Source organism: Sparus aurata, chromosome 23 (genome assembly GCF_900880675.1).
Source record: "Sparus aurata chromosome 23, fSpaAur1.1, whole genome shotgun sequence".
Taxonomy (NCBI): domain Eukaryota; kingdom Metazoa; phylum Chordata; class Actinopteri; order Spariformes; family Sparidae; genus Sparus; species Sparus aurata.
The window spans coordinates 12,340,359-12,355,128 of NC_044209.1; the positions used below are offsets into that span (position 1 = coordinate 12,340,359).

Consider the following 14,770-nt stretch of genomic DNA (forward strand, 5'->3'; position numbering starts at 1 on the left):
TCGTGTCATCTGACCTCCGGCCGTATGTCTTGGACACTCGGGTGAAGAGAGGGGCTGAGCTGTCAACTGATCACCACCTGGTGGTGAGTTGGATCCGCTGGCGGGGGAGGAAGCTGGACAGACCTGGCAGACCCAAACGTATCGTGAGGGTCTGCTGGGAACGTCTGGCAGAACCCTCTGCCAGGGAGATCTTTAACTCCCACCTCCGGGAGAGCTTTGACCAGATCCCGAGGGAGGCTGGGGACATTGAGTCCGAATGGACCATGTTCTCCACCTCCATTGTTGACGCGGCTGTCCGGAGCTGTGGCCGTAAGGTCTCCGGTGCCTGTCGCGGCGGCAATCCCCGAACCCGGTGGTGGACCCCGGAAGTAAGGGTTGCTGTCAAGCTGAAGAAGGAGTCCTACCGGGCCTGGCTGGCCCGGGGGACTCCTGAGGCAGCTGACGGGTACCGGCAGGCCAAGCGTGCGGCAGCACGGGCAGTCTCGGAAGCAAAAACTCGGGTCTGGGAAGAGTTCGGGGAGGCCATGGAGGAGGACTACCGGTCGGCCTCGAAGAAATTCTGGCAAACCATCCGGCGCCTCAGGAGGGGGAAGCAGTCCTCCACCAACACTGTTTACAGTGGAGGTGGGGAGCTGTTGACCTCGACTGGGGACATCGTCGGGCGGTGGAAGGAATACTTCGAGGATCTCCTCAATCCCGCTGACACGCCTTCCATAGAGGAAGCAGAGGCTGGGGACTCAGAGGTTGACCCATCCATCACCCAAGCCGAAGTCACTGAGGTAGTCCGTAAGCTCCTCAGTGGCAAAGCACCGGGGGTGGATGAGATCCGCCCTGAGTACCTCAAGTCTCTGGATGTTGTGGGGCTGTCTTGGCTGACACGTCTCTGCAGCATCGCGTGGCAGTCGGGGACAGTGCCTCTGGACTGGCAGACCGGGGTGGTGGTCCCCCTATTTAAAAAGGGGGACCGGAGGGTGTGTTCCAACTATCGGGGGATCACACTCCTCAGCCTCCCCGGGAAAGTCTATTCCAGGGTACTGGAGAGGAGAATTCGGCCGATAGTCGAACCTCGGATCCAGGAGGAACAATGCGGTTTCCGTCCTGGCCGTGGAACACTGGACCAGCTCTATACCCTCCGCAGGGTGCTCGAGGGTTCATGGGAGTTTGCCCAACCAGTCCACATGTGTTTTGTGGACTTGGAGAAGGCATTCGACCGTGTCCCTCGTGGCGTACTGTGGGGGGTGCTCCGGGAGTACGGGGTCGGGGGCCCTCTGTTAAGGGCCGTACGGTCCCTGTACTGCCGGAGCAGGAGCTTGGTTCGCATTGCCGGCAGTAAGTCAGACCTGTTCCCAGTACATGTTGGACTCCGGCAGGGCTGCCCTTTGTCACCGGTTCTGTTCATTACTTTTATGGACAGAATTTCTAGGCGCAGCCACGGGCCGGAGGGGATCTGGTTCGGGAGCCAATGGATCTCATCTCTGCTTTTCGCGGATGATGTGGTCTTGTTGGCTCCTTCGAGCCGGGACCTCCAGCATGTCCTGGGGCGGTTTGCAGCCGAGTGCGAAGCGGCTGGGATGAGAATCAGCACCTCCAAATCTGAGGCCATGGTTCTCGACCGGAAAAAGGTGGCCTGCTCCCTCCAGGTGGGAGGAGAGTTCCTGCCTCAAGTGGAGGAGTTTAAGTATCTTGGGGTCTTGTTCACGAGTGAGGGAAGGATGGAGCGTGAGATTGACAGACGGATCGGTGCAGCGGCTGCAGTAATGCGGTCTTTGTATCGGTCCGTCGTGGTGAAGAGAGAGCTGAGCCGAAAGGCGAAGCTCTCGATTTACCAGTCAATCTACGTTCCGACCCTCACCTATGGCCATGAACTTTGGGTCATGACCGAAAGAATAAGATCCCGGATACAAGCGGCCGAAATGAGTTTCCTCCGCAGGGTGGCAGGGCGCTCCCTTAGAGATAGGGTGAAGAGCTCTGTCACCCGGGAGGAGCTCAGAGTAGAGCCGCTGCTCCTCCACATCGAGAGGAGCCAGCTGAGGTGGCTCGGGCATCTGTTTCGGATGCCCCCGGGACGCCTCCCTCGGGAGGTGTTCCTGGCATGTCCCTCCGGGAGGAGACCCCGAGGAAGACCCAGGACACGCTGGTGTGACTATGTCGCCCAGCTGGCCTGGGAACGCCTTGGGGTCCTCCCGGAAGAGCTGGAGGCAGTATCCGGGGAGAGGGAGGTCTGGGTGTCCCTGCTCAGGCAGCTGCCCCCGCGACCCGGCACCGGATAAGCGGATGAAAATGGATGGATGGATGGATGTATTTAGAGTAACAGTTTCTACATTTTATATTTAGGAATGGAAATATGAGCAACACTGTGAATAATAGTCCATCAGCCTGACAAACTAATAAATATGATCAAATATGGTCAACTATGATGATACATCACAAAGTAAAAATTCATATGCTCCCAATGAAAATGAAATCCCCCCGAACCACCCCCCCAATGCAAAACTCAGATGTCTTCCTCCTCTACTTATCTGACTGCAGAGAGGATAACAGAGAACAGTGGACACACAGTTTAACATGATGGACTTTAGGACAGGACTGCTGCTGATAACTGTCTGCTGGGCAGGTGAACATCATCACGGGGCTTGATTCGTCATTTTAATTTTGCAACCATCGTTAAGCATGACATGTGTCTCATTTTAATCTCAACAGTTGTTTATGGTCAGACTCTGACAGAAATTCAACCAGTGGTTAAAAGGCCTGGAGAATCTCACAGATTGACCTGTACAGCCTCTGGATTCACATTCAGCTATGAGATGCACTGGATCAGACAGGCTCCTGGAAAAAGGACTGGAGTGGATCGCTTTTATAAGCACAGCTAGTACTCCTATCTATTACTCCGAGTCAGTCAAGGGAAGATTCACCATCTCCAGAGATGACTCCAGCAGTAAAGTCTACCTACAGATGAACAGTCTGAAGACTGAGGACACAGCAGTGTATTACTGTGCCAGAGAGACACAGTGAGAGACAATAACAGGAGAGTCATACAAAAACTACTTCCTCTATTTAGCACCACAAATGAGAACACTCACTTTTTTCATATTAAAGTCAAATGTTATCTTTATATATTTAATTGCAAAATGATCCTTTATTAAACCTGTTTATGGAGGACAGAGTGGAACATATGATTTCCTAGAGTTAATTTATAGTTTCTATTCAGTGAAATAGAAACAACTCTGCTTCAAAAGTCAATAGACTTTGTAGGCCTTGACATGATGAAGCTTTTGTTTGTGTTATTAGGTTATTTTACTTGGTTAATTTTTATCTTCATGACAGGTGTTGATGGTCAGACTCTGACAGAATCTGAACCAGCTGTTAAAAGGCCTGGAGAATCTCACAGATTGACCTGTACAGCCTCTGGATTCACATACAGTGACTATCATATGCACTGGGTCAGACAGGCTCCTGGAAAAGGACTGGAGTGGGTCGCATACATCAGCGGAGGCAGTAGCTACATCTACTACTCTGAGTCAGTCAAAGGCCGGTTTACCATCTCGAGAGACGACAGCAGACTGCAGGTGTATCTGCAGATGAACAGTCTGAAGACTGAAGATTCTGCTGTTTATTATTGTGCTCGAGAGCCACAATGACTGGAGTTGGTTGAGCAGCTGTACAAAAACCTGGAGAACTCATGTTTACTGGACTGATGGAGCCAAAGCATGAAGTATTTCATATCATACATAATCATATAATTTTAAACCTGTTCCTGAGAAACACTGATAGTAAACTTTAAATGAAATAAAACACAATAAGAATATTTGTTGATAAAAATGCCCAAAGACAGCACAACAGTGTGGTCACTGAAATAAAACTACTACAAAATTTTGAGACAATAATGTCTCTAAATTTTGTAGAATCTAAATGAGTCATAATATATAGTTGAAAAATAATGTTAGTTTCTTTCATAAGATCACTAGAGGGCAGTCAGTGACAAGTGTGTCTCTCCTCTGTTACTTAAAGGAGACTCTGTGTTCTCATTAATATTAACTGACTGACTCTCAACACTCAGATGTAGTTTTTGCATTTTGTCTCACAGGTTTCAGTTCCTGAGCAGCTGTTTTCGTCTCGAGGCTCCAAGTTTCTCTGTATGTCTTCAAACATCTGCTGACACTGAAATGATTAAAACTGTTTCCTGCCAACCAGCAGCATCAGACAGAAGTTTTCATACTGTTTACATGATGCTGTCTGCTGTCACTTTGCTGCAAATACAGGAAGAACACTAAGTGATCAAATGCTGCAATAACAACAAGCTGTTCTTACATTTGAAGTTAATCTTAAATGTGATGTAGGAGGTGCTGACAGTAAATACATTCTCTCAGGAAAACAACTCACATCATATTTAAAGTGTTTTAATGATTTGAAAACATGCTGAATACACTGTAAACATGGCTTATAGAAAGCAACATTCTTGGTGGTTTCTCCTTTTGTTTCCATGACACATCATCATTAATATTGTAATGCTGATTTGAAAGAATATGTTTTCCATTATCTGTGGTTCATGTAATATTCACAGTGAGAATAGCTGTGATAATCATTTACAGTTGTTTCATTTCTGTAAAAACAGGGACAAAATGTTTCAGTTGAGTGTGTAATGAAATGAAAACATCATGTGTAAAGCAGAGGTGATTTCCAGGCATGTTTTCAATCTGCAGATATAAAAACAGTCAACAGACTCTTCTATTGGCTCCAGTCAGACCAACATTAATTCTTCATATGTTTGATTCTATGCAAACTCAGTGAGCTTCCTTGTTACTCAGCTATAAAAACTTCCCATCAGGCTGTCAGTGGAGTTCACAGCACGTCACTTTCAACATCAACCATGTTTTCTGTAGCTCTGCTGCTGCTGTTGGCAGCTGGATGTGAGTCTCTCTGGATTTGTCAAAGTCAACAGTTCTTCTCTTGCAGTTTAACTTGATCATTTGTTACAAAACATTTTATTTTTTTTAACAGGTGTGAAGTGTGAACAGTTGACACAGCCAGCCTCTGTGACTGTGCAGCCAGGTCAACGTCTGACCATCACCTGTCAGGTCTCTTATTCTGTTAGTGGCTACTACACAGTTTGGATCAGACAGCCTGCAGGGAAAGGACTGGAGTGGATTGGGATGGCAGCTACTGGATCAACAACATACTACAAAGATTCACTAAAGAACAAGTTCAGTATCAGCTCAGACTCTTCCAGTAACACAGTGACTCTGAATGGACAGAATGTGCAGTCTGAAGACACAGCTGTGTATTACTGTGCCAGAAGAGACACAGTGAGAGACAATAATAGGAGAGTCATACAAAAACTACTTCCTCTATTTACCACCACTGGAAATATTCCCTTGTGTCAGTATCACATTTTTGTGAGTAACTGTTAGTCATGAAAGTTCAGAGTTGTGACTGAATATTAAATTCTTATTTTATCTAAACTGAAATGTAAAATGTTAAATTGAATTGCACATTTGTCACAAAAAAAGTCATGAAAAGAATCTTGTTTGGCCGTCCATGATCTCCCAAGAAACCTCTGAAATTAAGACATTTTACAAATTAAAAAAAAAGCTATTTTATTAAAACTTCTGCCCAATTTTACAGCTCTTATCATCCATCCATCCATCTTCTTCCACTTATCCGGGGCCGGGTCGCAGGGGCAGCTGTCTGAGCAAGGACCAGCCGAGTGACAAAGTCACTCCAGAGTGTCCTGGTTCTTCTCGGGGTCTCCTCCTGGCGGGGCATGCCAGGAACACCTCCTGAGGAAGGCGTCCAGGGGGCGTATGAAACAGATGCCTGAGCCACCTCAGCTGGCTCCTCTCGATGTGGAGGAGCAGCGGCTCTACTCCGAGCTCCTCGTCCTATCTCTAAGGGAGCGCCCTACCACCCTGCGGAGGAAACTCATTTTGGCGACTTGTATCCGGGTTCTTATTCTTTCGGTCATGATTCAAAGTTCATGACCACAGGTGAGGGTAGAAACGCAGACTGACCGGTCAATCGAGAGTTTCGCCTTTCGGCTCAGCTCTTTCTTCACAACAACAGACTGATAAAACGACAGCATTACTGCAGCTGTATTGTATCTTCAAGCATGTATAAAAAACATTTAAAAAAGGTGGGGGGGGGAGTTGTTGGTTTAGTTCAGTTTATTTATAGCAGTCTGATTGATTTACCATCTTTCCTGTTTTTGGCTGATTTTCCAAAATCCCTTTGGAGTAATTGCAGAGAACTCTGGCCCCCTGGGGACTGACTCCTGATTGAGGAGTGGAAGCAGCTTGGGGCATTTCCATCTCAGCCAATCATGATGTAACGACACCCTTTTGTGAAGTCTTAAAAGAGGTGGGGAATGACACCCAGGTGTCTCTCACCCTCATTCTCATTCTTTCTTGCTTGTGTGATGGCCCCTGTATGTGCTTTGACTTACTGTGTTGTCTCTGAGGTGGGAGCTGGCTGCAGTGGTGACAAGGAGGACCTGATTGTGGTTATTGGAAGCACCTGGGCTCAGTGCTCCACAGGATATAAAAGGCCCAGCTTCTTGCCAGCCATTCTCTCTCTCAGAACTCTGCTCTGTTTAGGCTCTATTGTGTTTTCTTGGCTGCCCACATCATTCTAGTGAGGAAAGTGTGTTTATTCTGGTAAAATACATTTGAAACATTTCTTTATTCCTGAAGTGTGGCTCTTCGATCTCCTCAGTATTGCTCTCCACCCAATAAAAAAGAACCCAAGTGCTCTTTTTTATGAATATCTTCCTATGATAAAACATTTTCTCCACCTAAAATATATACAAATAAATGATAATTAAAATGAATTGACATTTGTGTCAGAGAAAGGACAGAAGAGTTTCAACAGCTTTAACATCAACCATGTTCTCTGTAGCTGTGATAAGCAAGAATTTTACATTAAATCATTGAGACGTGCTTCACAAATAAATACATACATGTAATAGTAGGTAAGTAAATACATAAATGGGTGGTTCATTCTCTGGATGTGTTTATGTATCCAACATGAAACGACAAGCAGCATTAATGAAGATAAATAAAAATAATGTCACAATTAATGAAACTAACAGTGTGTGTGTAGATGAGCCACTCCCTCCACATGATGTCCTGATGCAAATCTTCAGTCTATGCAGTGTACTTCTGTCCTGCTGACTGCTCTTGTACTTTGTGTGGAGCATCAGAGGTCACATCTCCAGCCTCAGGATGATGAACACACTCACTCTTCTGCTGGTTGCTCTCTCTCTGCCCTGTGAGTTCTCCTGCTTCTTGCTGTTTTATCTTTTATCACACAACATGGACTGATGGTCAGTCAGTGATAGCAGAAAACTTCCCAGATGACTGTCTCACTTTCTTCTGTGGCTCCTCTCTTCTTTCATCTCATCAGGTTGTACAGGTCAGAGTATGGAGTCCATTCCTTCCAGTTCAGTAGCGAAAAAGCCTGGGGAGACTCTCAGTCTGTCCTGCATGGGATCTGGCTTCACATTCAGCTGCTGCACTATGAGCTGGATCAGACAACCTGCAGGAAAAGGACTGGAATGGATCGGGGTTGGCTACTCCAGCTCCAGTAGTAACACTTATGCCAGCAGTGTGCGAGGACGTGCAGAAATCAGTAGAGAAGATAACAGCAGCATGGTGTATCTGAGACTGTCCAACTTAAAGCCAGAGGACTCTGCTGTGTATTACTGTGCCAGAGACACACACTGGTTAAAGGAAGCAGAGAAGCTTTACAAAAACTCCACAGAACATTTGTTTCCAAAGACCTACAGGTGGCAGCAGAACATGTGAAGTCAGATGACACTAACTAAGGAGAGTATGACAGTGACTCTAAACACTCACACATACATACATGCATCATATGAAAACAACAGCTGATGTTGTGGTTCGTGACTTCCTGTTTGTCACTGTTACATCTAACATGTGTTTTTCTTTAACAATGATGGTTTATAATGTTCCCATTATTAATGTTTGACAGCAGTTTAATTATTGTTTATTATTGTGATCGACAGCCACAGTGACACAGGAAGGAGCACATCTGTAAAAAAACTTCTTCATAATCATTCTCTCTTCTTTTACTTTTCATAATAAATGTAACAACTCTGAGTATTTGACTCCTTGTAACAGGACAGTTGATCCTTCTTTTATATCCTGTCAGTGTCCTTCACTCCTCATTCCTCACACACACTCATTCAATATTCAACATGTTTTCCTCCACAGGTGTGAAGTGTGAACAGTTGACACAGCCAGCCTCTGTGACTGTGCAGCCAGGTCAACGTCTGACCATCACCTGTCAGGTCTCTTATTCTGTTAGCAGCTATGCTACTGCTTGGATCAGACAACCTGCAGGGAAAGGACTGGAGTGGATTATAAGAGGAGGTGGTGGATATAGCACACGCATCAAAGATTCACTAAAGAACAAGTTCAGTATCAGCTCAGACTCTTCCAGCAACACAGTGACTCTAAATGGACAGAATGTGCAGTCTGAAGACACTGCTGTGTATTACTGTGCCAGAGAGCCACAATAACACAAACCATCAGTAGACCTGAACAAAAACCCCTCAGTGCCTGAACACTTGTAACATGAAGCCACCAGAGGAGGAGCCCTCAGACCACTAATGATTTCAACACCTGCTCACTGATAAAGTAAAGAGAGGAACAGACATAAGTTGTACTGAAAAGTGAAATTAATATGGCATTAATCATTACAAGACCTAATAACACAATATTGAACATTGCAGGGTTTTTCCCAAAGTTTTCTGTCTGACTCTCAATATTACACACATGCTCATACGCACGCACGCACGCACGCACTCACGCACGCACGCACGCACGCACGCACACACACACACACACACACGCGAACATCTTCACTGATCTCAATCTAAAATAGCTTTTGTTTGTGTCATTAGATTTATAATCCTGATTAAAGATGGATGAAGAATCAATCCCATAGTGACAAACATTTCTCATCCACACTGGGCTCATAGACCCTGCGCATTCTCTTTATTCAAAATGTTACAACACATACATATTTAAGTACCACTGATGTATGACTTGATTTAAAGTTACATTTAGAGAGAAATGTAACTTTCTTAGATGTGGGGGGGATATTGGCAGCTTTATTCAATCAAACAGACAAGAAATGTATCTGTATCTGAATATAAAGGATAAAATGGTGTTAAATCCTATTATCCATGATTTGTGTTAATATTCATGTTAATAACAGTAATAATGATCCTCATAATTGTTATGCATTTACACAAGAAATTACTTAATGCCTCAATAATAAGGTTCTTTAATAGCTCCATTGAGACTGCTACAGCCTCGAAGTCCACCAAAGTCTATAATGTGATAAATCTGAGCTGAGTTAAACAGTTTGATGGCCACCAGCAGGACTGACCTCATGAACATATTAATACAATCTATGAGTTTGTTTGTTTGTTTTTAAATAAGGTGAGGTCAGTACCGCTGGCAGCCGTTTTGGTCCCCTAAGCATAATTTCCTTATGAAAATACGAAGAAAAAGAATCAGTATAGAAATAGACAAAATATTCAATCAAAGAATCCTATACCGAAATTTTTTTTAAAATTTATTTAATTTTATTTAAAACTGAAAGCATGCAGCCAAGGAGCTCTCCTGCTTTATTACTTATTTTTCAAATATTTGATAAATCTAATCTAATCTCATATAAAAGCATAATAGAATGAGTTGCAATATTGCACCCAATTCAACAATACTATTTGCTTTATATCATTCATAATGACATTTTATATCCATATGTTACATACAGGAATAAGAGCAAAATGATACACCTTACACAAGACTACATTTCTGAATCTCAAATGTTATTTTAACATTTAATTGAATACAACTTAAATATGGTCACAAGTGTATTTTGTCTATTACAAAACGTTTTTCTATTTCACTGGCAGATATCGTCCATGCCTTTGCATCCTGATATAAATGCAATCAAATCCCCAGTTCATTTTGTCATGTAGCTTCTGTCACATTCAGCTGTAAGTTAACTAAGCTAGCTGTAGTAGTAACACTAAAAGTGTGAGTTCTTCAGACTTCACATTAACAAGGGCCATTTGATATGCCTGGCTAAAGACTATTTACCGCATGCTACACGGTAATAAATGGCGTTAAGCAAGAGGAATTGTTAGCCGACCTGGTGCACTGACTTGCTAACTGTTCCTGAGAAAGTATTGACCACCGTCACGTCAGAATCAACCATAAACTACTGCTCAATATCTAAAGTAACAGCTAGCTGGTGTCAGTTACTTGTAAAATCCATAGATAATGTTTAACAGTAAAATCTCAATTTAGCTTGTACCTAAGTTGTAACATATTTGAGTTTGCTAACATTAGCAATAACATCAGCTAGTTCGAGGTGTATGCTGGACTGACCATCACATTAGAAGCACATTGCCCTTATTTAAGAATGATTAAACATGTGGGGGCACCCACGGGGAGCTTGGGAACTTGAGTGTGTGTGTGTGTGTGTGTCTTTAGGGGGCACCATCATTACTTTCTTGAGCAATTCAATATATCTCTTGTTCTGCCTCTTTTGTGATATACATGGCTAAAATATGCCTGATATTTCTATACTGAAATAATATCGGCATTATAATTATTATGACTATGATCATTTTTCATGATGATATTTTTGGTGCCCCTCAGCACTTGGTGCTCTACACACAGCGTGTGATGTGCGCGGTGGGAGCAGTGGTGGTGTTTGAGGTAAAGTGACAGTGGTGTGATTAATAACAACAGACTCAGCAAACAGTACAAAACAGACTCATATGATTTATTGATGACATAATTATTCGTCTGTTTTAAAACATTGCAGAAATACTACATCGTATATCATTTAATAAGACAGTATTATATATTTACATACTGTAGTATGATAAAGTATGAGATTGATCTCACTTCACACCTCCTCTGCAGTGTTCTGTCCCATTTTGGCCTCAGTCTTCTACCTGTAGTAGTAGTAGTAGTAGTTTTTCTTGACCTCTCAGTTTCCCTTCTGGCTCATTTAAATTCTGACATCCAACAATTATGCATATTATTGTGCCAACAGTCTGAAATGTAATAATTTGTATACAAGGTAAATTCATAAATAAATATATACATATATGTTAGATGCATGAATCCAATTATTTTGGCTTGAGTAAAAACTCTCAAAGAACAGCAATATGTAAACAAGTCCAATTCAGTTCTCTACTCCCTGTGAGGAGGAGTCAATGCAAAACTCAGATGTCTTCCTCCTCTACTTATCTGACTGCAGAGAGGATGACAGAGAACAGTGGACACACAGTTTAACATGATGGACTATAGGACAGGACTGCTGCTGTTAACTGTCTGCTGGGCAGGTGAACATCTACACTGACTTTTATTTTGCATATTTTTATTTGTGTAGGGAACATAACTCATTGTGTATCTTTTTTGGTTTGACAGGTGTTGATGGCCAGACTCTGACAGAATCTGAACCAGTGGTTAAAAGGCCTGGAGAATCTCACAGATTGACCTGTACAGCCTCTGGATTCACATTCAGCAGCTACAATATGAACTGGATCAGACAGACTCCTGGAAAAGGACTGGAGTGGATTGTCTGGATTTATAGCGGAAGTGGTAGCACCCAGTACTACTCTGAGTCAGTCAAAGGCCGGTTTACCATCTCCAGAGACAACAGCAGACAGCAGGTGTATCTGCAGATGAACAGTCTGAAGACTGAAGATTCTGCTGTTTATTATTGTGCTCGGCAGCCACAGTGACTGGAGTTGTTGAGCAGCTGTACAAAAACCTACAGAACTCATCTTTACTAGACTGAAGGAGCCAAAGCATGAAGTATTTTATATCATACATAATTATATTATAATTTTAAATCTTTTCCTGAGAAATGTTGATAGTAAACATTAAATGAAACAAACGAAAATAAAGATTAGTTGCTAACAAATGGCCCAAAGACAGCACAACAATGGGGTCACTGAAATAAAACTTAACTACAAATTAAGAGGCAATAATGTCGCTAATTTTAAGTCATTAATATAAATGTAGTACATTTATTAATTTAGGGATCATGTATTCTTTGTTCAGATGTATTCTCATCAATACACTAAGCTGAATTACTGCATTAGATACAGCTTTAGTAAGTTGAGGATTTTGGTCACTTTATTTAAAAGGTTAATGCATTTCAGTCAGGGATATTATAAACCAAGATGAATGAAATCATTTGAGTTTTGAAGGATAAGATATTAATAATGTTTGTGAAGGAAATCTTAGTTAAATCTAAACCTAATTGAACACTCTAAGATCATTTAATACTCCTCTGCCTTTTAAAGATTATTTAGCGAAATAAAGATCCTGTCATGACTCTGGTTTTATGTCTTTGTATCTTGTCTTTTGTTTTTCCATGCCCTCGTGTGTCCTTTAAGTTCTCCTGTGTATTTTCCTATGTTCTTCCCTCTGGCTCCCTCTGTCTATTGGTTTTGTTCCCTTCATGTTCTCATGTCCTCCTCCCTTTCGTTATCTCACCTGTTGGTCCACCTCACCTGTTCCTCGTCTTGTCATCAGTGTCTGTGTATTTAGTCTCCGTGTTCCTTTCACTCCTTGTCTGGTCATTGTTCTTGTCAGCGTCCGTCTGTGTCCATGCCCCAGTTCTTGTGCTGCCGCCTGTCTGTTCCTTCTTCCCCCACGGTATGTGTTTTTGGAGTTTTGCATTTTGCATTTTTGATTTGAACTTTGCCTTTGATTTGTACTTTGTCTTGCTATTTTTGTTGCTACTTTGCCTTGCATTCTTTTGCTACTTTGCCTCTTGCCCCCCGTTTTGCCTGCTTCTGTTTTTGTGTTCAGCTTTAAAATAAAGCTCGCTTTTGTTTCCCCGTATCCTTGCCTCTCGTCCGTAACTGCATTTGGGTCCACCTTCCCCTTTTCAATAGTCTTCCCTTAACCCCCTACCTGACAGAATGACCAGCCCTTATAAAATGGACCCTGCAGTTAATGGCCTTGAGATTATTCGGTGGTACCAGGACTTTATGACCAGCCCCGCTAGCCGGGCTCCTCAAATTGCTGCTGGCAACCTTTTTTTTTCAAGCCACAGCAAAGCTACCAGCCGAAACCCACGCCCCAGTCACAGCCACAGCCAAGCGACCTGCCTCAGCCCATGCCTCAACTCCAGCATCAGCTGAAGTGTCTCCTTTCTGAAAATGTTCCTGTTTTTACAGAAATGAAACAACTGAAAATGATTATCTCAATTATTCTTACTGTGAATATTACGTGAAACATAGATAATGAAAAACATGTTCTTTAAAATCAGCATTACAATATGATGATGTGTCATGGAAACAAAAGGAGAAACCATCAAGAATGTTGCTTTCTATAAGCCATGTTTACAGTGTGTTCAGCATGTTTTCAAATCATTAAAACACTTTAAATATGATGTATACTGTTTTCCTGAGAGAATGTATTTACTGTCAGCACCTCCTACATCACATTTAAGATTAACTTCAAATGTAAGAACAGCTTCTTGTTATTGCAGCATTTGATCACTTAGTGTTCTTCCTGTATTTGCAGCAAAGTGACAGCAGACAGCATCATGTAAACCGTATGAAAACTTCTGTCTGATGCTGCTGGTTGGCATGAAAAAGTTTTAATCATTTCAGTGTCGGATGTTTGTAGACATACAGAGAAACTTGGAGCCTCGAGAGAAAACAGCTGCTCAGAAACTGAAACTTGAGAGACAAAATGCAAAAACTACATCTGAGTGTTGAGTCAGTCAGTTAATATTAATGAGAACACAGAGTCTCCTTTAAGTAACAGGAGAGACAAACTTGTCACTGACTGCCCTCTAGTGACTTCATGAAAGAGACTAACAATTTTTTTCACCATCATGTTACTATTCATTAAGTCTCCACAAATTCAGACACAACTGCCTCAGTGATGTGGATGAGGTGCTGTGGCCAGACCGAAACAGAGGAGGGCATGCTGCACAGTTTTTTTGTTTGTTCATTTTTTACTGTAACTGTGTACAGTAAATTATTCTGTTTTGTATGTAGACCGCATATTGTTGTATATGCACTTGGTGTTGGTTGGGATGTACACTGTGTACATTGTGTTTGTGGGAAAAATAAAATATGTTACCGTGTATTTGTGTGTTCTGAGTATAAAAACAATATTCTCAAATATTTTACATCACACTTATATATGTACTGACTGTAGTAAGTGTAACTGAACAAAAAAGGCCTAAGTCATTATGATGAATGAAGAAGTGTTGTCCATTCATCATAGTGTTTTACATTGAGAACATCAGTGTTCTACTGGTTCTTATAAATGTCTATTCATTTGATGGTTTGTGTGTGTCATTTTAAAACAAAATACCATTTTGAGAAGAAATAACATTGTTTTGAATGTAAAGTTTAATTTTGCAGGAGAATTGAGGGGTTTTGCCCATTGTGTGTGTGATTTTTGATTTGTGTGTAGAGTTCTGAGAGCATGAGGCATGCTTTCAGAAAATGTGTGTAAACAATCGAGAAAAACTGTAATCAACAACTTATCTAACTTACCCCTTCCTAACAATAACCCCTTAGCCCTGACCCTAGTTGGAGCCACTGGGTCCAATAACTTTTGGAAAGTCTAGAAGATCCACATGAGTCAATGATTCACTGGGATAGGGATCCCAGTGAGCAGGCACTAAACCAAAAGTTAGCTGGCTCAGTCGGTGGAAGTGTGCTCATTTTAGATGCAAATCCAGGCAT

General features: G+C 42.4%; 1 gene segment (V, D, J or C); it reads left to right on the forward strand.

The window, feature by feature from the left end:
* The first annotated feature begins 7,186 nt into the window (after nucleotides 1-7,186).
* On the forward strand, nucleotides 7,187-7,839 carry LOC115576253 (Ig heavy chain V region 914-like). The segment is given in 2 exon segments: nucleotides 7,187-7,263; nucleotides 7,399-7,839. Coding segments are annotated over 2 exon segments (447 nt in total).
* The last annotated feature ends 6,931 nt before the right edge of the window (nucleotides 7,840-14,770 follow it).